The following is a 25,755-nucleotide window of genomic DNA, read 5'->3' on the forward strand; positions in this document are numbered from 1 at the left end:
AACTCAAAGTAGCACATTTTATGGGAGTAGTCGCTTGGCATAACGCCCATTAGGCATAACTGTAGTTTGGTATAATAGCCATTTGCCAGAAACGTAGAACAAATCATTCTATAGCTTTTATCGATATTTTCTTCAAAAAATATGAAAAAAAACAGCTCAATTGAAATGGAAATACCCACTAAATGATAATTTTCTCTTCTTGTGGGCTGTTGAAGCCCATGAAAAAATAAAATAAAAGAATTATTTATCGGTATGAGTAGCGTTTTTCCGCATTTATGCTCAACGGCAGTTATGTCTAATAGGCATTATGCCAAACAGCAGTTATGCCAAATCGAGGTGGACCCCGTTTGGCATACAGTCGTTTGGCATAACACTTGGAAAAATGGTTACTTGATGTTGCTAAGCGGTAACAAACCTGTAAAAAACAAACCATTATTTTGGAATTACGTATCTTTACAACATTTCGAATATATACTGCGTGGCATTTCGGATTTATTAGATTATATTAATAAACTGATTTTTAGTTACAACATTTTCCAGAATAGTTTTCATTTCCTGGAATGCAATTTTCCGGAAAATAGCATTTTCCGAAAACAATTTATTCCGAAAAAATATCAGTATTTTGATAAAGAACGGAATATTACAAAAAAATGGCAATTGATTTTTTGGTATAATTTTATAAAGAAGGGAATATTTTGTTCTTTGAAAATTTTAATAAAAGTAATAAATTATAAATGGAACTCTGGTGAAAAGCTCGGAAAATGAATTTAGGGAAATGGCATTCTGGCAAATGGTTTTCATGGAGATAACACATTCCGGGAAATGACAACCCGGATATTGTGATACCATTGTTTGTTCTAGTAAATTTAAAAATAAAGCTATAGGGTAGAGAACTACTTCAGTCTAAGCGCCCATTTTGGGCCTATCAAGCAGAAAACATGAAATAAATCCATGATTTCGGCGTTAACAAGTGCATGATGCGTTTGTTAAGATACTTTAGTTCAAAAGCTACCGAACGAAGTCAATAAGAACGCGTGATATGAATGTTTGCACCCAAATGAAGTGCTCCGACCGAATCAATCTTTATCTTCATCCGATAGGCCAAAGTCAATTCATTGGCGTTTCAATGCGTTAGGCCGAGTTTAGAATCCGTAGGCCGAGTTTGGCGTTAAGAAGCAGTGTTAGACTATCTGTTAGAATATCTTAACAATTTGTTTCTCTTTATCAATTCTTACGGTACGTACGGAAAGGTAAATAGATTTGGAAGCCATCAGTCCGTTTGGTGCTAAACTACGCAAGATTAAGAAAGATTTAGTAGTGCTTAATAGGCCAGAAATGGGGTAGTTAGACTTCTGTTAAACGGCATTATGCCAAACGGGGTAGATTCTGGTACTAAACTAAAAGTAGCAGAGAACAAAAAATTTGAATTTTTTTTTTCGATTTTGTAAGGATCGGAATCAATGGAAAAGTTCAGAGGAGTTTTGTGTGATAAATGGCAAACATGGTGCAGGCCTTTGAGATATCACACGCTCCCGATTGCCATTTTTCGAAGAACAAATTCATCAAAGAATTCATAATTGATCATTTTAGATGGTCAAGGTTTGAACCCACCACAGCATGCTGTTGGCGCTACTGTATATGGACGATCAAATGTAAAATACTGTGGAAGTCACAGCATAGTTCTGTCCAAACCTCAGCATTTTCATTTATCCATTATTCGATTTAATCGAACGCATATTAAATATTCATGGCAGAAAAAAAATCAATAGCAATCCATTTATGTTTAGTATATTATACTATATATTCAATATCGTTATTAAAAATTACCTTCCGGTGACCCGCAATCAGTTAACAAATGTTTTATTTACCTATTTATACTAGTTCTAATCCAACCTGATCAAATATCGTCCCATCAATGCTACAACTTGGTATCTTTGTATGAAATCTATACAAATATACTTAGTTGTAGCACTGAGGGGGTGATATGATGGTTTAAATTTATTTAAAAAATATTTTCGCATTCTTATTTTCAATCCATAACTAAATACTTCCATTGTTTCCGTTTCGTTGACGTTAATTTGACAGATAACCCATGGGTCAAATTCACACAAAAGCAGACGTAACGTATTCATTGTGGGTGGTCCTTAAGAATTGTTTTCTACGCGCAGACAGGTCTTCTGCTCGATTGTGACAGTTCATTTGGCTGCTGATCGGAGTTTTCGTTTCTCTCTCTTACAGGGCTTTAGTTTCATCTTCGCTCGAGCTCTGCGCTACTGCATTTGTCTCTTGGATTCTTTCAAAATCGTCAGTCTTCTTTTATGTTGTTTTCGATTTTATGATTTTGATAACTCCTGATCATTTTTTTGAGCATGGTCTGTAAATAGATATTCAATCATGTATTTTACAAGCAAAACAGGGCTGCCCAAAGTTTCCAACGTTGCTTTTTTACATAGTTGTATCTATGTTCGAGCTCATTTTTCAAGATGCATTTAGTTTATTTCCTAATCATTCTGGCTTAAAATCGCTGAAGTTAATTGGGCTAGAATGGTCTCATTAATCAGATTCAGAGACCACATTCGTTCTATGGACAGGCATGCCTTAAACCGTCTAAGACCAAACTAGGTTCTTAGCACCTCTGGTGTTTCCTATTCCCAATCACTGCTATGGAGGATATATATGTAACAAGCATGTGGAAAAGTAGCCCAAGTAACCAATGAACCCGTTCATTGTTTTTTGGCCGAATCGTCTAGTGGTCTACGTTGTGTGTAACATTGGCGCATTGCTTCACTTTGCCTGTTGACACAACTGACCATTAAACGAGTTTTTTGTCCAATGGTATTGTTATAACTTTCAAAACGACAGTAGGGGAATTTAAGTATTCTCAGCGACCATCTTTCTATAGCCTTTTTCTCTCAGGAACGCACACATATGCAGTATTGGTTTGTTTACAATTTTTTGCTGTCAGCTGCTCTAACAATTTCAGTCGAAATAATTGTCAAAAACTGTTTTGAAACGCTTCTACAAAGCTTCAAACTTCTCTAGTGAGAGCGACTATTGTGGGCATCACCTTTTTATCGGCAACCTTTCTATTTGAGCTGCGTGTTAAACAGCTGTGCTTTCATCGGCAACTTGAAATCAGCAGCATTTTGTAGTGCGTGTGTTTCATTTCAAGAAAACCCTGCTAGATTGCTTTTTCTCAGTGGTAAACATATAATCAAATTGAAGCTGAAAGCCTAAAGAATCGTTTGAATGCATTCAGGGAAGTGTTTACGTGAGAAAATCCAATTAAATTAGCGATTCAATTTGTGTTGCCGAAAATAGTCTGTCATGCCGAAACCGTCATGTCCCTATGTCAAACAACTGTATGTTAAGGTGATTCTTTGTAGAGACCAAAAATGGCCGCTACGTAGGCTATACATATACTTCCACTTCGAATTTTCAATTACACAAATCTCGGAAATCGATGCTCAATTTAACCTGAAATTGCTACTTCATGTATGCTGCAGTGCAGCAAACGTAGTGTAACAATTTTAATGTTGCACATGTCGTAAAAGCTTATATTTGTGCACATAATGTTTCGAAGTGGCTCCGGAAATAAGGATATCACAGCGAATCACCTTAAACTATGTTTACACGAAACGCAATTCACTTTTGACGTAAGTGATGAAACGTATACACAATTTGAGGGATTATTTTTAACGCAGGAGTCTGCTTTGGTGCAAAATGCGCACAATTTTCTCTATTATTTTAGAGATCAGAACATTTGTTTTTTGTTGGTTACTTTAGTGCAAAATGCATAATATTAATGCGATATTAAATAATTTGTATACACCAAGTTGGACGGATTTTAAAAAGATCATGTTAGTCTATTTACTAAGTTCATTCTATAATTACTTATTTTATCCGTTAATTAGATGTTACAACATCAACATACTTTCTTTCCCCATAACGGAGTTGATGGGCGTGGCCGGCAATGGTAATACTTTTTTGGTGCTAACCTCTGATTGGAAGCCTATTCACTCCCAAATAGTTTTCCTGAAGCAATTAAAATCAGAACGATGAAGTGGATACATGACAATTTCCAGTATGCAATCTACGAATTACTCCGTTATAACGTAACACAACGCATTCTATAATTTCTTATTTTATCCATTCAGTACTTCGTGCTGCATCTAGAAGAATTAACAGCTTTTCTTTGAACTAATTTTTGGTGTCTATTGTGTCCTGAACATGTCAAGTGGAGTTTTCTTGTTATTTTTGTGATAAAAATTCCTTATTTTAAAATAAACAACAAGCCTACAGTTTCAAAACTGAGGTTATGTACTTCAGCTAAAAAAAAGTTCATTGTAAGTGCATATGTATATACTAAATTCATAAATTACCCTCGTACATTAGTATTTAAAATCACTGTTGGAAACCATAATAACATAATGACAAAAGATTTTAAAACAGCAGTCTTAGGAAATTAGTAAGCTACTCGTAAGGTGTAGAAAATACTAGCAGTAGGTACTCGCACCAGGATGATGTTTGTTCAGTTGTGTCTTTTTAGAAACTGCCTTATTTGTTGAGTAAACCTACATCTATTGAACAATCATTGTACACGTACACTATTGTTTTACCCACACACAGTGCAATCTGATCAGCATTATTTCCGTTCACACGTGTATCCTATTTATTTCATTAATATATAACTAAACAAACACAGCACTCAGGTCAAAGCTCCGTTAGCGATAGCCAAACGGGGTTGCAGATTTGCGCTTAGAAACAGGTAGAGCAAAGAAAACATTGAACGATTTCACACAATTGGCGGTAGATTATTGGAACTTGACAACTACACACCCGTAACATATGAAATACACTAACCATGTTGAATACAACAATATCTAAGAAAAATGTAAAAGAATAAAATAAAATCACCCTGGTCTATTCTTAAGAAACCGGATGCACTCTGTAATCATTATCTCATTAAAAAAAAAGGAATAATAAAACAAATCTATCACATGTTGTATTGGTTAATTCAATATCACAGCAAAATAGGGCTACAAAATTCAGAGTAAATTGATCGCATTCATCTAAAAAAATATTAACAATATGGATGACAGGCCATAATGGATTAAATGAGTAATTCTGTCAGTCTATGATGAACTTGCCGCTGACACTGACTGCTAATGAGAAATAAGAATACGTCGTTCAACGTTACAAAAGAGTGTGCAAGAACAGTGAAGGCATACGTAAGGTTTAAAGGACACTGCCCTTAGATGACATTCGACCTATGAGGCTTATTCGAATCAAAGAGCATCACTTAAAAGTATCACGTTCCAATCCAAATGATCATCGTGCAGCTGAGTTTCCACCGCATGTATCGAAAATGTTACAGGCAAAAAGAGCGCAGTGTAAGCGTGAATATTACTCACGGTTGATCGTCACGGTTAAGCAAGTTTAAACGAGTATTTTTGTAATGTTTGTATCGACCTGGCGTCTACGATGACAAGTAATCGGAATATACATCGATTCTAAACCTCAACACTACCTTTTTTTTCCCTTTGGTTTGTTTTTTCCGTCGATCTTGTTTTCCGTGCTGAGCACCAATGCTACCGACGTGCCAGGAAGGCAGCTCCCACACCTGGACCCTACCTATCGACCCATCAACTCATGAACCGGAGACCAACGGCTTTACTTCCCATCCGAAGGAAGGCGTGATCAGAGATGTTATGCCTCAGAACATCCCGGCGGCGCCGACTGGGATTGAACCCAGGCCTGCTGGGGTGAGAGGTAATCACGCTTACCACTACACCACCGGCGCCGTTGACACACTACCTTTATCGTTTATGTTCCTTAGACCAGCCTCATCATTATGTGCTGCTGATCAACAGCCTGAACTCAAAAAAAAAGCTGCGGACCCAGACAACTTAACGACGGCTTTAGTAAAACCTCATTTAATATATGTGTTTCATAATATGTGTTTTTCGTTCGTGGCTGCTTAGTGACATCTTCAACTAAATTATTTAAACTGACCAGTATGCCGATTGTCTTAAGTGATTCTAAAGAACCTAACAACTATCGACCGATTTCTACGTTATCTGTCATTGATAAAATTTTCTAGAAACTTATTTTGACTACACGAAACGAAAATTAATTATTTTATTCATGTATTTTACTTATACATTTTTGCCAAAAAATCAGCCTTATACATTCCATAAGACAAACCACATACGTCCTGCAACTTCCACCATAACGCAGTAACCGCACTGGGGGTTGCTATTCAAGTGCGGGAAATAACAATCTGCCTCTCGGTGAACACCGGGTTGCGGCCGATGAATTGCTATCTATGAAATATTTGTTTTGTTTTTCATTTGAACATTGTGGTATATGAATAAATTTGGATTTGGGACAAAAATGTGGACCCAAGGGACAGCAAAGCATTCCTCTGGAAGACCCGGAACATCCGTAAATTTGGAAAATTAGTAATAAAGGATGTATATTTTTTAATCAACTTGTTGTTATTCTGCATGAATGAATTTGGATTTGAAACCAGTATGTGCACTCTGGTGGCCATGGAACGGTTCTTCAAAAGATCCGGAACATCCGTAAAGGGGGTCAATTTGTAGAAAAGATCCTAGAGCTCCGTATTTCTTAAAATCACTTATTTTGATGCTACATCAATGAATTTGGATCTGGGATCAGCATGCGAACTCTGCTGGCCACAACCCGGGAAGTCCGGACCATGCGTAAAAGCGATAAAAAAGATTCAAGAGCTTCACCATTCACTTATTCTGAAGCTACATGTATGAATTAGGATCTAGGACTAGCATATGCAAACAGGTAGCGGTGTGGTTCTCTGGAAGATTTTGAACATTCACAAAAGTAGTCAATTCGCGTAAAAATCCTAGTTTTATTTGGAGTCCCCTGAGATTTTGATTTTTTCCTGAAGTTCATTAATTTTTCTATTGTTCCGGCAATTTTAATCATATTTATTAAATTTTCTGAACACCTCGCATTGTTTCTGACATTGTGTGGTTGGATTCGCTGGAGGAGGAATTGTTTAAAAATGACTAGAGAAAGTTAAGCATCGGGAATGCGCTCCCGGATATATTGATTTGGTGAGTACGTTCCAGTTGAAGATTGTTCTCTCTAAATAACCCTTTTTTGAATACATTTCATTAATCAAACATTATTATATGCTGGGTTTGGGGGGGCAGCCTAAGGGTTTCAAAGGATTTGTAGATTGTACAAGGGTTCGTACATCTTGTCGTTTGTCTTCCAAAGGTCTTCAATGAAGTTGATTCACCCTGCTGCAACAAACCATCAGGCAGAACTTTACAACCAGTGAAGTATCTGCAGTCATAGGTAATCCATGCACTGATGGTGGGTTCTATTCACATCACATCACATCACCTCGCATTGTTTCTGAAGCATCGCAAAATTATGGAAATTATTGAAATATTCCATAATTCCTTTGAATTCCTTGAAATATCCTGCAATTTTCCTTAAATAAATGAAACTGATATGAAGATCTCTAATCTTCTACGAAGTTCCGGGAACTTCCTAAAATATAATGAAACTACCAATAAATCTATACTGGTAACCAATAACTACCAATAAATTTAAACTTGGTGGTCTTTAGACGTTTTTGAAGATTTCTGAACATTTTAAAAGATCTCGCGATTTTGTTGAACATAATCTGATCGTCGCTGAAGTTCCTGTTTTTTTTGCAGTTCTTTAAACTGCATTGAATACCATGGAACTTCCTTAAAATGATTTCACATTTTTCTGATGCTCATGTAAGATCTCTTATGTTTCTGATTTTTTTTTTAACTTCTTAAACATTCTTCAATTTCCATGAAATTAGTTTATTTATTTATTTATTTATTTATTTTTTTCATTCCTGAAGTACTTTCAATTCGATTGAAGTTCTTGGTACTAGCAACAATCAATACGAAACTAACGATTTTAAATTGGCTCACCACTTTAGTAGCCTATTGGTCCCAAGGAAACGATTAACGTACCCTATTCTAGTTGAAATTCTATTACTACACTATGTTTGTTTTGATTCGCTATGAAAGTTTGACAGATAACATCAGGGGTGTGTGGATTCATGCAGAACATGCAGGGGTGAGTGAAATAGCTTGGGACTGCTTGGGACCGTTGTTCTGGTACTGAGTGAGCCAAAAATAATAATGATTTTCTTCGGGACCCAGTGGTCTTAGAGTTACCTCTATGGTACTAGTCCGAACTAAATAGAACTGTCAAAAAATTCTCGAAGTTTTTCTGAATTTTATTGAATTGACCGGAATTTATCGGAGCTTACGCATACAAATCTCTGAACTTCCCTGAAATTCCTGAATTTCTCAAAGTTATGAAGTTATTGGAAATGCCGTTAATATCTTTGAAATTTCCTAAAGCTCTGTAGTTTAACTTCTTTGAGGTACTTGGAAGTTCTTTAAAATGTCAATTTTCCTCAACTTTCCTTTGGTTCCCGCAGTTTGCCTATGAAACTTCCTGAAATTCTCAGTACTTTTTTTCATTCCTCAGACTCTCCTGAAGATCTGTTTCTGAAATGTTTTCTGAAATTTACGGAACTTCCCTTATGTTTTTCTGATGATGTTCCTGGAATTGTTTAGAAGATTTTTAAATTTCCCTTTAAACATGGATCTTCTGTGTAGCTTTCTTAATGTTTTTAAGTTCATTCTCTGATTTTTTTTACTATCCTTACATTTTCGGAACTTCTTGATGGTTTCCTCTATTTTACTGAAATAAATGGAACTGCCATAAAGTTCTCGAAACGAACCTAAAGTTTTAGGAAGGTCCCTCAACTTCTCACAGTTTTCCTGATATTCATGGAACATTTTCAGAACTTACCCGAAGTTCACGTAACTTACTCATAGGTCTTTAAATTTAAATTTTCCTGAATTTAATGGAACTGCCCTGAAGCTCTTGATCTTGGCTGAAGTAAATTTTTCTGAATTCTTTTAGATTGCCCTGGGGCTGTCCAAACTTACTCTTAACGAACTTCTTAAAGGTTTCAACATTTTTTGATAAATTCACAAGCTAAAATATGTAATCTAGTAATCCAGATGGGCATCCGAAAATGCGTTTATGTCTTTTGGTGTGCAACTTTTATAAAATGAGCACACGAAGATCGATATTTCGATCATTTTTACGAATTGACCACTTTTATGGATGTTCCGGATCTCCCAGAGGACAATTTCGTGACCACCAGTGTGCGCATGCTGGTCCTAGATTCAAATTCATTCATGGAGCAACAAGTGATTTTTAAAAAAATCACTGGGCTATTCGGATCTTCCGGAGGACCGTTTCTTGAGTACCTGGGTCTGTAGTTGGATCTTAACCTTCAATCTTCAGTCTTCGTGGTTAGGTATATCAATATTGTCGAAAAAAAAAACAATCACGAAACTCTGTGATCAATTTCAGTTCGAACTTCGACGATAAGTTTAGCAACTATCGGTGCAAATTCACAATCGTGATAGTAACGACCGGTGCGTAAACAAGTTGCTAACTAAAATAGCAATGGCTAAAGTTGTCAAACTACCAGCACGAATAGAAACGCATTGGTGCGGGTGCTCTAAGAACGCATAAACGGTATGTGTGACCATTTATACATTTCATTTGACACACGATCTTCATTAACTTTTTGAAAGGCGTCTGCGTATTAGTTGAGCAACGGAAATTCGCCAGAAAGTATAAGGGGATTTCTATTCATGTAGGCTCGTCAAATACGCATCTCAAGCAAGCAAAGCGTTTGCTACTATTGATCACAACTTGCTAATACAAAAACTTGAGTCATAAAGAGTCAGAGGAACCACCAAGATGAAAATTTATCTTACAAACCGGTCCCAATACGTTTCAATTTAAGGGCATTACTGTAAGTGGTCAACGTATTCGACGCATTTTCTTTGATAATCGACTGCCTTTGCTTCCGACACTTGCAAAACAAGCTATCAAATGACAGCACCAAACTAATATGTCATATGACCGTCTCTGTCATACGACACTGTTGCCGAAGACCGCCCGTAGTTAGGTATTTTAGTTTTTCTCATTAGAAGAGCTGCTAATGTTGGTGGGCGTTGACTCCTAAATAGGACCTCAAATCCTTGCTCTGTCACAATGTTACATTGTGATTAATCAACACTCAAAGGGGTAAAATATCAAATTTGGGGTGAATTTGAAAGAAAGGGAACTTGGAGTGTAGAGCGGACTGCCCACTGGACGATTCTGAAGCCTGGGCAAATGAGTATGGGTACGGGTTCATTTGATTGAACGTCATTTCCAATGTATATATTGATACATTCAAACCATTGGAATTTGGCATTTGTGATAAGGCAGAGATAGGATGCGGAGGGCCCGCTTAGGGGGAGCGTAAGCCATGTTATGGTTTCCATTTATTATATAGTTCAGATAGGTTACCCAGACAACCAGAATGCACGTATATTCAGAATTGTTTTCGTGATATACAAACATATATACAAACAAACAATTCGTATAGAATGCAAATAAATGGCTTATACGTACAAAAGTAGAGGCCATATACGTGCATATTTTAATTTAATTTTAAACGAGTTGATTTAACATCATATACGATTTAATCTGTAATAACAAATTCATTTTGAAAAGTCTTACGATGTAATCCGATTTAATTTGTGATACAGTACGACGGAAAAATGAGTCATCGCATATAGGTCGGAAATTTGCATTCTATACGATTTAACTTAAACATAATGCGAGGTATGCCATTCTTATATGCGATTTTGACTTAAACTGTAGCAATTTACGATACTCTCTGTACATTGTTATACGACTTCTGGTTGTCTGGGTAGAAATGACAGGTTCATAGTGAGAGAATGTACCATATGGTGCCCGTTCACTGATCAAAATCATCAGGCCCTGCTCAAGAATAAGGGGATTGACGATGATTTGTTAAAGTTGGAGGGGCCGGCAGAGCTGATTACGGATCAAAACTAACATAACTCTAACACTAAAATGATCATGAAAGTAACGCTCATTCATTGCCCTTTAAGTCATAAAGTAGTTTTATTTATTTTCGGTAGACATTGGCCAAAATTGGATTTTTTTTTATATATAATCCTAAAAGGGACCTAGATAATAGTCTAATAACCTTTAGTCTGCGCTCGGTCACAATTTGTATTGTGATTAATCAACACTAAATGGGTAAAGTTTGAAATTTGAGATGAATTTGAAACAAATGGAACTTGAAGTGTAGAGTGCACTGCCCACCGGTTGATGCTAAAGTCTGGTCAAGTAAGTGGGTTATGGTCTAATGATTTCTAAATGGACAATACAGTGCAGGTGGGGGCGATCTGAGAGCTGAATAGAGTCAAATAATATAGGGAACACAACTGCCTGAGAACAAATGGGAACACGAACAGAAGGAAAAATAGCGAGAAAGCATGAGCAAGAAAAGAAGAATTAAATAAGACATTCATCGGAAAGAGTAAGCAGTCAGAAAGGATCACGGCGGTTGAAGACAGCTTATTTATACTGGACGGAACTGGTAAGTAGGATAAGAATTGTGAAAGGTGTGTGCTTGCATGATTTACCTATTTTAGAATTACCAATAATCCACATCAGAGCCTCATTTCCTTCAATTACTACTCCATCGCAGCACACACCTAATATTGATTACTAACCTTCATATAGTTTCAGCCTTATTATCAAAGGTGAGTTATAAAGTATAATTACCATGCATAGAGATAAGTTAATGTACCAGAACCTGGACGGACACGAACCTACCCAGGGAAGGACCCGGATACGACTACCCATGTGTGTCTAGAGTATCGCACGAGCTGACGAGTGCAACGGGAAAGACAGTAGGTGTATAGACTAGGGGGTTAGACCCTAGATAAGGCAACTAAGCGGTCGGCACAGCCTATACACTGAACAATTACAATTTATAATTGAGATTTAGACGTGACGCCCCCCTCGGATCACGGGGAAGTAAAGCCGTTGGTCCCCGGTTTATGAGTTGATGGGTCGATAGGTAGGGTCCAGGTGTGAGAGCTGCCTCCCTGGCGTCGGTAGCATTGGTTCCGTAAAACGGGGTATCTTTGATAATGCTAATGATAATGATAGTATAATATAAAGATTAAATTTACTCGCTCCACTTTTTCCAAATTAGAAACATTGGTTCCATATAGTAGCTTAGGGTATTTCCGTTGATATCGTATATAGTTTTTACATAGTATGTGTTACATATTTTACTAACAAATTAAAAAAACGATTTTCGTGTTTTTCGCCTGTTTAAAAAATCACTCAAACCATCGCTTATGAAATGTATTTCCGATATAACTATCACAAACTTAATGTTGTATTCTTATTGCTTATGAAGTTTTCTGATTATATCTCATTCAAAGTTTAATATTTAAAGAACTAAATTGTTTGAGTTACACTCATTTTTTTTCTACATTCATCGAGCATTATCAAAGTAACCCCAAATCAAAATACTAAAGTTCGGTAACAAAACTAAAAAAATAGTGCAAATGCTTTAATTTTTGTTCAACATACTAACGAATTAATTCTTCCCTGCGCTTTGGTCAGAGAGCGTATAGGGCGTCGTTGTGCCAATTTGGTCGTGGCACATTTCGAGTATGAGAGTGATTGCAGTTTGCTCAAAAGTGCCTGAGTAAAATGCAAGTATTTTCGATGATTACCCGTAGTTGTTACAGTGAAGATATACACCCATATTCTCGTTTATGTCTGGACGTGTTTGCCATACAGAAACATTTTTATTTGATTTTGTGTGGTGGATGGGTTTCTGGCGTGGACAGGCATATGGGTGATAATACTAAGTTTACGTTAGGATAACGTTGAAACATTGAGAAATGTATCGCTTCAGTTTAAGAGGCACTTCACTTCGCAACCGATGAACCATTCTGACGGCCCACATTGCCGTGCAGGTGCCGTGTGTTGGCAGGGTCCAATATTGGACAGTTTGACGTTTATAAAGTACCATCAGTTAAAACTGTATTTTTGAACTTTATCTCTATACATTCTTAGATGTTTCTTAGTAGATTATCATGTTGGTGTAAGCTGATTCAAAGAGTAAATGGTATTAACATTGAGCTGTCCATAGTTGGGCGTTGTTGAACTTCTGGTACTTGCACAACATTTCATGTGAATACCAAAGTAACCATATAATCACAAAATAGCTTTAGGTGTGGGCTCAGAGTGATACAATGTCACTGAGATATGGTTAGTTGGGTATTCAGATGAAACTATTACTTTAAAAAACTAATCCTGGTTGCATCTCTTTTTCGTTTTTTTCGTTTGCATGTAACACTGTTTGATATTACTAACCGCACCGAGCCTTCATTCCGGGTGGTGAGCGAACCTGAAGAAGAAGAAGAAGACCATAAACCCCTTCTCGGAACGAGTGTTTTGTTAGTGGACCTGGTCTGCGATTCAAGGTTGGACTCTGTGATGATAAGTATCACATAACAGGTAAAGTAGGCAGCATCATCTTTATCGAAATGTAAGTATTATTGACAATAATCATAACTAGATTATATGCACATTTATATGATAGGTACCTGGATCAACGTTGTTTAAACATGCGCATTCAATCGTGACGGCATCTAATTCTGCATTTTAAACCTACCCAACCCTTTTCCTTTCTACAATCCCTGAGCCGCTGGTTCACCATAAGTGTACCTCGCAGAACTTTTTTAACCCCCATGGGTAAAGATGCTGTGTTGCTCACTCCTCTCCCCTTCCCTGGTGTATTATGGATGGTGTGAATATTCACATCGGTGACATGGCCCCTGACCCCCTTGTACATCATAAAATGAAAATGAAAATGAAACATACTAACGAATTAATTCTTGGATCCTCAGTACTTGTTTTAAAAATATAAAATTTGAAAAACATTCATTGCTGTAAAAAATATTTAGAATATACTTTAAAAAACTATCAATGTAACCCCGTTTTACGGTATTCAGTACGGAAAACAAGATCGACGTAAAACAAATCAAGGAAAAAAACAGTTTAATTAAGATCATTTCATCAATATGGTATAAATAATCATTTTAATCCATAGATGAGATCAGAATGCCGGTGGAACATGCCATTAAGATGAGATAACGGAAGGAAAATTGCGGTTACATTCTCAATTACCCTGGAATGACGATTAACTCAGCTATCACTATCTTTTCCAGATCAATATGCGGAAGGTCGATCCTAAGTAAGATTCATCTGATTTTTTATTTGTGTGAAGTATGAAGTTTACTCTACTTATATTTTTTTATAAATAAAAGCAGCATTATTATTCCGCCCCGATCACGTTTGCTTTGTCTATTAATTAAAACATAGTGAACAATATTGAAAAGGAACCACATAAATACTATACCGCATTCAATGACTCTTATGCTTTAAACTACATAGCAAAAATCTATGTGGTTTGCTTAATGCATTCAATATAAATAATTCTTTTCGTGAAGGACAACTGTTCTTCAAAGTACGACTAACCATCATTTAATTGGGCAAATCGCAATGAAAACTATAAATCTAAATTGCGAGGAAATGCTTCCTAGCAAACGAGTCTTGTATTTGCGAATTTAACGATACGTAGAATGCGCTTATCGTTTCCGATCAATTACAAAATCTTCATCCATACCTACTGGTAATAACGGTCAGTAAGAATCAATTTCTACATTCATACGTACTGAAATCAACATGAAATAGCCAAATTTATCATCCATATCTGCTGGTAGCAATATTCAACAAGGTTCCGGATCTATCTATGAAGACATAGCAACTAGTTAAAAAAAAAAAACAGCTTTTGGAAATGACAGTGTACTATTCGGGGGGATAATGACGTTCGGGGTACTATACCAGTCGATGTAACAGCGTTCGCAGTAATCAGTCCGCATCGTGCTCTCTTGCCGTGCGGATCTATTTGCTTTTTGCTGAAGGAAGTGTTACTACTACCTAAAGCTACAACAAATTTAAACAGCACTTTTCAGTGCTCAACCTGTAAAATTTCTACCTTGTTCAACTCCTCTTATTCCTCTTCGATCCTTGTTTGGACCCTACCCGAGGTAATCCTTCTTGGATATCGATTTGGAAAATTCCTCTTCGATCCTTCAGATTCTTATAGTAATCTGCTTGGAAGTCGATTTGGATAAAAATTTACTGCCGCCATGGCGCCTAAACGCAAAAGAAAGGGGCAAACTCTTGACCCCCCTTCTGAAGAAATTAATTTGAGTAATCAATTTGATTTGCTCACGGATGATGAGAATGATCCATCATCCAAGAAAAATTCTAGTAAACTTTCCCGGCTTAATGCCAAGAAGGAAAAGATTCCCCCTATTGTGATAACCACTACCGATTTCCATGCTCTTCGCATGGAACTATTGAATTTCGTGAAAGTTAAGTTTTCACTACAAATTGGACGTCGGGGTGAATGCCGTGTATTGGCTGAAACCTTGGACGGATTTAAATGTCTTCTCAAGTATCTTACTGAGAAGAAGCACAAGTTTTTTACTTACGACACCAAAACTGAACGTGTGTTCAAGGTTGTCATGAAAGGACTGCCCAGTGGTGAATCCCTGGATCAGATCAAAGATGAACTGGCAAAATTACTTGGAGTTGTGCCACTCCAAGTAATCAAAATGAAAATGAAATCCCGTCCTGGCGATTCGCGCAACGGGATTTCTAATGATTTTTATTTAGTTCACTTCAAGTCTAGTGAACTAAACAACCTTAAGGCCTTAGAAAAAGCTAGCCTTATGCTCCATGTCCGAGTGAAGTGGGAACACTTCAGGAAGACTGGAGGAAATTTCCAAAACCTCACCCAGTGCCGTAAGTGCCAGGGATGGGGTCACGGAACTAAAAATTGCTACATGCCAGCTAAATGCATGAATTGCGGTGATTCCTCTCACGCAAAGGACGACTGTCCTGTGAAGGAAGATCCTAAGAAATTTAAATGTTCAAATTGTGGTGAAAACCACAAATCTAATTTTTGGGAATGTAAGACTCGCAAAGCGATCCTACAATCTCGTTCTAACCGTCAGGTAGGAAACGCTCCACGTTTCCGACCAGGTACAAATTCCTCTGCTGTTAACAACGGTCAGCGAGGAACAAATTCTACATTCGTACCCGTAGGTACAAATATCTCCCCTGCTTCAAATGTTTCATCTGTACCTACTCCCCTCACTGCTAACAATGTTCAGCGAGTTAATGGAGCTACCTATGCTGCTATTGCAGCGGGTAGAAATCAAAATACTAACCAACGTTCTAACGGAAATTTTGACAATTTTGACTTAGGAAGCATTACTGCCCCTAAAATGGAATTTTTACAGAAATCATTAATTGACATGATTTCTGATATGCTTAAATCTAACTCCATGTTTGATGCTATTCAAACTGGAGTAAAATTTGCAAATAATATTGTCATGACTTTAAAATTCAGTAATGGATTTTAAAGCATTAAATATTGTAAATTGGAATGCTCGATCTCTTAAAGATAATGAAGACGAGCTATTTAACTTTTTGAGAGTTCATAACGTGCATATTGCCGTTATAACTGAAACGTTCCTTAAACCTGACCATAAGGTTAAGAAGGACGCAAATTACTTGATTTATAGAAATGATCGTCTTGATGGACCCTGTGGTGGCGTTGCCATCATTATTCATAGACGAATCAAACATAAAATTCTTTCTTCATTTGAAACCAAAGTTTTTGAAACTTTGGGAGTTTCTGTTGAAACAAAATTTGGACAACTTACATTTATAGCTGCCTATTTGCCATTCCAATGCGTAGGCCAGAAAAAGAATTTTCTCAAGGGTGACCTCCAGAAACTTACCCGTCATAGGTCTAAATTCTTCATTATTGGTGATTTTAATGCAAAACACCGCTCATGGAATAATGCTCAAAGCAATTCCAATGGTAATATTCTGTTTGATGATTGTTCTGCAGGTTATTACACTATTCAATATCCAAACAGCCCAACATGCTTTTCTTCTGCAAGAAATCCCTCCACTATTGATTTGGTCTTAACTGATTCATGTCAACTTTGTAGCCAATTGGTTACCCATGCTGACTTCGGTTCTGATCACCTTCCAGTAACTTTTGAAATATCCCAAGAAATAATTTCTAATCCCAACAGCTCTACTTTCAATTACCATAGAGCTGATTGGGAGCAGTATCGAACATTTATGGAATATAACTTCGATCCAAACATTCCTTTGCAAACCAAAGATGAAATTAATTATGCTCTTGAATCTCTGACTACTTCTATAGTTGAAGCAAGAGCTGCCTCAGTACCAAAATGCGAGGTTAAATTCGATTCAATTATAATAGACGATGATCTTCAGCTCTTGATCCGTCTTAAAAATGTCCGTAGGAGACAATATCAAAGAACACGCGATCCTGCCATGAAAGTTATCTGGCGGGATTTGCAAAAACAAATTAAAAAGCGATTCTCTGCCCTGAGGAACAAAACTTTTGAAAATAATATTTCTAAATTAGACCCGAGTTCCAAACCCTTTTGGAAACTCACAAAAATTTTGAAAAAACCTCAAAAGCCTATTCCAGCGCTTAAAGAAGGTGGTAAAATTTTGATCACAAATTTGGAAAAAGCTCAGAAACTTGCTAAGCAATTCGAGAGTTCCCATAATTTCAGTTTGGGTCTTACTAGTCCTATTGAGAATCAGGTTGCTCGAGATTTTCTGAATATTTTCTCTCGGGAAAATATTTTTGATGATTCCTGGGGGACTGATTTGGACGAAGTAAGGTCTATAACTAAAAATTTTCAAAATATGAAAGCTCCAGGTGATGATGGAATTTTCTATATCCTCATCAAAAAACTCCCAGAGAGTACCTTGTCTTTCTTGGTAAAATTATTTAACAAATGTTTCCATTTGGCATACTTTCCTGATAAATGGAAAAATGCAAAAGTTGTTCCAATTTTGAAGCCGGATAAAAATCCAGCTGAAGCTTCTAGCTACCGTCCAATAAGTTTGCTTTCTTCAATAAGTAAACTTTTTGAAAAGATAATTTTGAATAGAATGATGCTTCACATCAATACGAACTCAATTTTTGCAGATGAGCAGTTTGGATTTCGCCATGGGCATTCAACTACTCATCAACTCTTAAGAGTTAACAATTTAATTCGTTCAAACAAATCTGAAGGCCACTCAACTGGAGTTGCTCTTCTAGACATAGAAAAAGCATTCGACAGTGTTTGGCATGAAGGTTTGATTGCTAAATTAAAAAAGTTTAATTTTCCACTTTATATTATGAAATTAGTTCAAAATTATTTAACTGACAGAACTCTGCAGGTAAATTATCAAAATTCCAAATCTAATCGACTACCTGTTAGAGCAGGAGTTCCTCAGGGTAGCATTCTTGGGCCTATATTGTATAACATTTTTACTTCGGACCTCCCTGATTTGCCTCAGGGTTGCCACAAATCTTTGTTCGCTGATGACACAGGCATTTCCGCTAAAGGAAGAAGTCTTCGTGTTATTTGCAGCAGACTGCAGAAAAGTTTAGATATTTTCTCTTCTTATTTACAAAAATGGAAGATTTCTCCCAACGCTTCCAAAACTCAACTTATAATATTTCCACACAAGCCCAGAGCTTCGTTTTTGAAACCTAGTAGTAGTCACATAGTCACTATGAACGGAGTTCCAATTTCCTGGTCAAACCAAGTGAAATATCTTGGATTAATACTTGACCAAAAATTAACTTTTAAAGATCACATTGAGGGCATTCAAGCCAAATGTAACAAATATATAAAATGTTTGTATCCTCTTATAAACAGGAAATCCAAACTTTGCCTGACGAATAAACTTCTAATATATAAACAAGTTTTTAGACCGGCCATGCTTTACGCTGTGCCAATATGGTCTAGTTGCTGCACTACCAGGAAAAAAGCACTTCAAAGGATTCAGAACAAAATTCTGAAGATGATTTTGAAGTTGCCTCCCTGGTACAGTACAACCGAAGTACATAGAATTTCGAATGTTGAGACTTTAGCACAAATGTCCAACAAAATAATTAATAATTTCAGGCAAAAATCGTTGCAATCCTCAATTGCAACGATTAATTCCCTTTTTACTTAGATAAGATTTAGTTTTAGTTTTTAGTTTTAAGATATCAATTGTTATACTGACATGCAGGTTAAAAAACCTGTTTAAAATACTGAATTGCCAAGACATGAACAATGTAAAAACACTTAGATATATATCATAACAATTAAGGCTGGTACGTTACTGCAGTAACTGGAGCACCTAGGTTAAAATGAAATGTAATTTATTTTGAATTTGGAACAAATAAAGAGTTAAAAAAAATAAAAAAAAAAAAAAAAAAAAAAAAAAAAAAAAAGCGTTCGCAGTAATGTCATAGAGTTTTCAATTATGGCCAATGGATTATGATGATAAATAAATTACATAAACGTGCGGTACGAGATGTCAACGTTCCAACCATTTATTGTTGGATTCTAAAGCATCGTGTTTAAATCTTAGTTTCAAACATATCCGATATTTTTAATCATCTTACCCCTTCAATCCCTACTAGTGGGCCTGGCCCTTTTTATATGTGTTGTGTATCTCTGATACAAATAGACTTTTAAGACCTGGCTGTATTGGTGTTAGATTAGATTAGACTTGACATTTAAGCAAGCATTTTTGTAGAAGTCATCAACTCTCTATCCCTTATATTTTTTAAGTCATGAAAGATTTTTGTATGGTTACTTCTAAAAATCAATAATTTGTGGTGGCAATTTCTCGTCGTTGTGCACGTTTCTTACAACATTTTGTTTTCGGAAGTAAGTCTATCTTCAATACTTCATAAGCTATGCAAGGTTTCGACCAAAAAACAGCACTTTTCTAAAACTAGCAACTCGAAGTTGGGCTAAATCTAGCCCGTTATTTAGAAAGTGTACACACAACAATTGGTCCCGAAAGGGTTAAAGGAAAACAATGATGCAGTTAAGTATTTGCCATTTTCTTTTATTATCAACTGTTAAGGCAAGCATTTGCTAGAATACCAACTAAATCACACAACTATGTTTTCACATAAAATCTCTAATTCGATATTACTAAACTAAAGCCCAGTAAACGGTTCACAAAATTGCACTGCTTCCTTAGTTCTTTTATATATTTTCTATCAACAGGTTCATTTTAAAGCTGCAACTATCACTGGCTAGCAGCTTACGGATGTTTTCCTCAAACTTCTTCTGTATCCAGCTAAAGTCCATAATGCTTTTTGGCTTACATTCTACCCAGTAGCGGTCGAATTCGAAAAACAAATAACAATAAAAGTGGTGAAACGATTCAATTGATAATCTAGGCTGATTGTAAAAATGGGTTCGCGCCAGGCCTGATTTCAGAAGGTGATAAGCCATGGATGTGAGGTTGATACCAACGATAGCCAGAAAGTAGCCATGCGTTGGATGGTGAGAGTGGGACAGAAGATGTCGAGCAGCTCCGTTGTACTCACGGGCGAAAAATACTAGGTTGTCCAAACCGAGAATGCCCATACCACGGAAGTCAGTTTTTGGATCGTCTCCCTGGAAATTGAGTTTGAATGAGAATCGTTGAACATTGTGGTATAGTTCCCAGTTACCTGAAATCCAATGTTTTGCCACTGATTGGAAATTCTATTCTCCAGTTGCTCATCTTCTGCCATCAGTAGCTTCCACAGAGTTAGCAATTTTTGTTCGTGCTCAGGATTCTCACTATCGTACTGTGTGCTTCTCAACTGTTCCACCAAGCAAAACAACCTTTTGTAGCTCCAAATCTTTTCAGCACAAACACCAAATGTCCTCGGGAAATCAACGTGTACCTTGGGATTTATTTTCTTTACTTGAAGAACCGTTCCAACAGCTCGGTTATGAATTTCTTCAAACAAGAAGTATTCATCAACATCTCGGTTGACCAGCTCGTTTAGAATCACAATCATTTGCTTGATCTTCGGTCGTCTAGAGAGTTCTAACGACGTCTGAACCTTTTTGGTTCGTACAGCTCCTGGCGCACATCCATAACAAATCCGTTGTAATTCACACAAGCTTGTGAAACGATGTAGGAGCCACTTCAATAGAGGCCTCGTTAGAAGGTAGAATAAGTTGAATATGTTAAATATCATCCGAGGATAGGCTGGTAACATCTTGATCCACACAGAGGTTGATTGTTCAAGAATTGCAAATAGATCCACGTACTCGGTTGCTCGCTACCATAAATCAGTCTATTGAACTAACTGTGTACGTAGTAACATTTCCATGGTAATGAATTATTGGTAAAGCGCTCTGTTGACTACCGGGCAGGCCCTCGATATAAGCATATGCCTCAGTATTCTAGTTAATACACAATGCGCATGACTCGTAAACTGCCAGAAGTATTCCGTGTATGTATCTTCCGAGTGTAGTTCGGGAGATGGCAAAATTTTCTATCTGGAAATGCTTTTCTCTAGTGCTAGAATCACTTTTACGGCTACTATTTGACCGATAGAACAAGACTTCACTTTAATGATTGTTTAGAAAACGATGACAAAATAATGGTAACTAAAAGTCCCTATATATAATGGGACATATAGCACGAAATGTGTTATGAATATTGGAGATCGAAAGATGTAAAGCGACTACATAGAATGAAAGAAGTGACAAACGGGCATCGTTGAAACGTGAAGTTGAAATTCGCTTACCATCTGGATTTGCTGGGAAGAGCAAAACTATAAATGTTATATTCCTGCCACTAGATGGGTCTGCTCTTAAATTACTGTTTCATAGGGTTGTAAAAATGTTGAAATAATGGTAGAAAACGTGCATTTTTAACCTTTTTTTTTCTTTATTTGTATCAATTTTTAATTTACATTCATTTTTTTCTATTGTGTTACCTGATTAAAAACGAATAAGAAAAGTGCACCAGTATTGGCCATAGGTTCCTATTTTGGCCACACCTTAGAAAACCGATTAAATGATAATATTCGTGCATTTTGTGGTCGAAATGTTTATGTACACCGATGAATATGTTTTGTACCAACAAACTGAACGCAACTGAACATTTCAAAATTGTAAACAACGTGAAATATCGTCAAAAGGTAGCCAAAATATGAACATGGCCAATACTGGGGCGTCTTATTGAACATAGCGTAATGAACGTAAATTTAGACGAGGTATACCATCCCGCGGCTGCAACATATATTCGTTATGCGTCAGGTAACACAGAAGGTGCTCCTGCCACTACAGTAGCGGTTCTCAAACTTATGTCAATTGAGACCCACTTTGAAAAATTACCTAGACTCGCGACCCACCAATATTGAATGCAGATTTTATAAAACCGAAATGTTTATAAAACTTCAATATTGGCTTAAAAATTCACAAAAAAGCCATCAAGACATGATTTCCATAACTCAAAAACATAATGACATTCAAAAGACTTAAAAACGGCAAACTAGGCTCGAAAAGCTAATTACAAAAGCCCTACCTCAAAACAATTAAATGACGAAACTCCGGGCCTACTTACAGCGATGAAAAAATGGATTTCAAAAAGGTCTTGGACACCGGCAAAATAATCTTGAATATGCCCAGAATTAACCATTATAACGTAAAAACACTATAAATGGCCTAACAACCACTGTGATCTAGCCTATAATTACCATAATGTCTTTAATATACTAAAATATCCTAGAATTACTTTGAAAACGCTAAAAGGGCCTTAAATCATAAAACGGCTAAGAAGCTCTCAAAATAATCTTGAAAGCGATAACCGTCATAATAATATTGAAACGTTAAGATGGCCAGTCAATGATTCAATTGACAAAATGGCCTGTATGCTATCATAAAAACGCCCAAATCACCTATTTACAACAAAAACTGACATTGAAACTCCTAAAAATAATGCTTCAATTATTCAATTCTGCAGCTTACTTTATACTATCCCAACATTAATTCTGATAAACTTTTCACGAAATTCAAACCACCATGACCAAGTTGTCTGAATTTCTGCGACCCGCCTGAGCGCAGCCCATTGATTGAGAAACGCTGCACTACAGTAATAATAGTACGGTTACACCATAGCTGATACCACGTAATATAGGTTGTCTTGCAATGGTCACTTGTACGGAAAATTTTCACCGGAAATCATATGTAATATAAAGATTAGGGTAGTTTCAAATATCGATTTCGCTCTACCAAGCTCAATCGATTCTAAATAAGGATCTGATAATTCCCTCAAAGTTTTAATTCATTTGAATGTGAACTCATACTGCACTGGCCCTTTGAAGTTTGTATGGGAATTAAAATGAGAAAAGGGAATTTGAGTACTCACATCCAAATGAGCTCAAACTTTGGGATAATTATCAGGACCTGATTTGAAATCGATTGAACATGATCGAGCTAAATCGATATTTTGAACCATCCTAATAAATATAGCGTATATTACATGATATCTGAACGTACTTTTTACCAACCTTATTTGATATGCTATATCTAAGTGTTTGATACTCAATGTGCTCAGCCATAATTTTTTATACAATACTGACAAACCTCATCCTCATAAATAGTTCGATTAGGTTAATTTTGAAAATATTCAGATATTTGTTTATTACGTTGAGTAGATAGAAAGAGATTGATGACGATTCTGAAGATTTCCTGCAAAAAGATGATGCAAGATGCGAGAAATGAAAGAAGATTTTTTGTAGATTGATTTACTAGTGTGAGATTTTTCGAGGATCTAGAATTGAGATTTAGATGTGACGCCTCCCTTGGATCCCCTGAGTAAAATTTTCCATGAGTTTCCAGGAAAATCTTTTCGAATATGAGAATAAATTGATAATTGAGTCATAATAAACGCGAAATTCAGCTCAATCAAACGTACCTTCGAACTTTTCAGTCTCGGGGCACTTATTTTTACATGACATGTGTGTTTACATCTCATCCTTCATGTCAAAGATGGATTCCGTCACGTGTAAGATTAGGTATTTGTAAGCGTGTACGTTTTAGATATTTTGAATGAAAACCCCTCAATTTTGAGTCAATCTCATCGACCGTGATGCTAACAGGGTTGGATATTGGTATATACTTCTCTAACGTTTGCTCATTTGGGTAAATTATAAGTATAGTTGCGCGTATATGCATACGGTTTTCTGGCACTTTTACTTTGATATCTCAGAGGTTCAAATTGCATGTCATTTAAGGTTCAAGACACAGTCAATCAATTTGGATTCTTCTTGTTTTTTTTTAAATATTCTTCAATCATCATCATTAGTATGTGTATACACACACAAGCCATCCGAAAATTTAAAGCATGTATTTCATGATTTTACATCGTATATTTTCTGGGTAAAACACCATCACTGCATTTGCTTACTTGTGTTCTTCGTAGAATTCCACAATTTCACGTAATCAAATACACAAAATTAATATAAACTGGAGGTCAAATCTCTTGCTGAACAAAATAAAACACAAATCACTTCGACTCCACTTCTTTGCTAGCGAACGTAAAATAATCATTGAACAAGCGTTGCCAGATGTATTACCTCTAGCAGTCAATATAAGTTTATTAAAACATGCAAATACGAAGTTTTAACCTATAACTTAGATGAGTGGATGTTTTTAATGGTGTATAAATATTAAAAACTGTATAAATAAAGCTAAAATAATTTTTTGGAACTTAAACGTTATTACTAAATTACATAGGTAAAAAAAGATTGAATTAAACACAAACAGGGGAGGTGGCAGCATTGCATGTAGCCTGTTATTGGCTTTCCCGCTCAGAGGTGTAAACAAAATGTCATACAGTGGTCTGGCAGTGTGAATGTTTTGTCTACGACATTCTTATATACGTGCATGTGTGATGTCACATTTGCTGTTGTATTGAAAAGTAAAAGAACAAAAGAGATGGTAGATTTTGCTCACTAAACCAGTTGATATTTATGATTCAACAAGTTTTAGCAATACTTTTAGAAAGTGATGATTTAGAATACAGTAACATTCCCAAGAATCAATCGTCTATTCAAGTAACGACTTCTTGACGATTTTATTCAACTGCATGCTTAATAATACTTGTATTATTTTTAATAATAACTTCTGTTAAGGCTTTGTTGACATAAATCTGGAGAATTTATTCAACCACAACATTGGGGTTGTATAAGGTATGTCGAGAAGCTTTTATTCGAATTACATGAGTTGTAACGGAGCTTATTCGATAACTTTTTTGATTATTCAGCATTTCTTAGACATCACTGCTTCCTTAAAACAGTAATGCTCTGTACACGCTTGTTTCTCATGTGAAGTAACGGTTTAATTAGACATTATTATACTTTTTTTCCCTTTATTTAACGTCGGTCAACAGGTATATCCAAACAGAGTTTTAATTTGTTTACACTCAAATATTAGATTTAAGTGAGTGTAATCCTTGGGGGATCAAGTCTCCGCTAACTGAGCTTTCAGCTTCAATCAACCTGAACAAAATATCTAAAAAATTAATAATTATGATAGAATTTGTTTATTCACAAAGTTCAATGAACTGTGAAAATTTTACATGTTTTGGATGCATATCCAAAAAGTGATTAACAAGGGGTGGGTCACTCGGCACAGTGTGCCGAAAACAGATTCGGCACAATATGGGCACACCTGGGTATACTAATTGGCCCCCATATGGTTAGAAATTTACATAAAACGTTTATAGTGGTTTGGATGATACCCCGAACACGTCGTTAAGCAAATTAACCATACAATTTTTATTACGAATTGTACAGACTGTATTTTTTAGACAATT

General features: G+C 36.2%; 1 protein-coding gene across 1 annotated transcript; it reads right to left on the minus strand.

Annotated features, from left to right (window-relative positions):
• Positions 1–19,975: 19,975 nt before the first annotated feature.
• Positions 19,976–21,593, minus strand: LOC135712317 (ELMO domain-containing protein 2). The gene is made up of 2 exons (XM_065235280.1): positions 20,606–21,593; positions 19,976–20,549 (listed from the first exon to the last, which is right to left on the minus strand). Exons 1-2 carry the CDS (start codon positions 21,143–21,145, stop codon positions 20,133–20,135), a joined length of 957 nt encoding a protein of 318 aa, XP_065091352.1. The 5' UTR covers positions 21,146–21,593; the 3' UTR covers positions 19,976–20,132.
• Between the last annotated feature and the right edge of the window lie 4,162 nt (positions 21,594–25,755).

The sequence above is a fragment of the Ochlerotatus camptorhynchus genome, unplaced genomic scaffold (genome assembly GCF_037179485.1).
Source record: "Ochlerotatus camptorhynchus isolate MF236.1 unplaced genomic scaffold, CSIRO-AGI_Acam_v1.1 ptg000471l, whole genome shotgun sequence".
NCBI lineage: Eukaryota > Metazoa > Arthropoda > Insecta > Diptera > Culicidae > Ochlerotatus > Ochlerotatus camptorhynchus.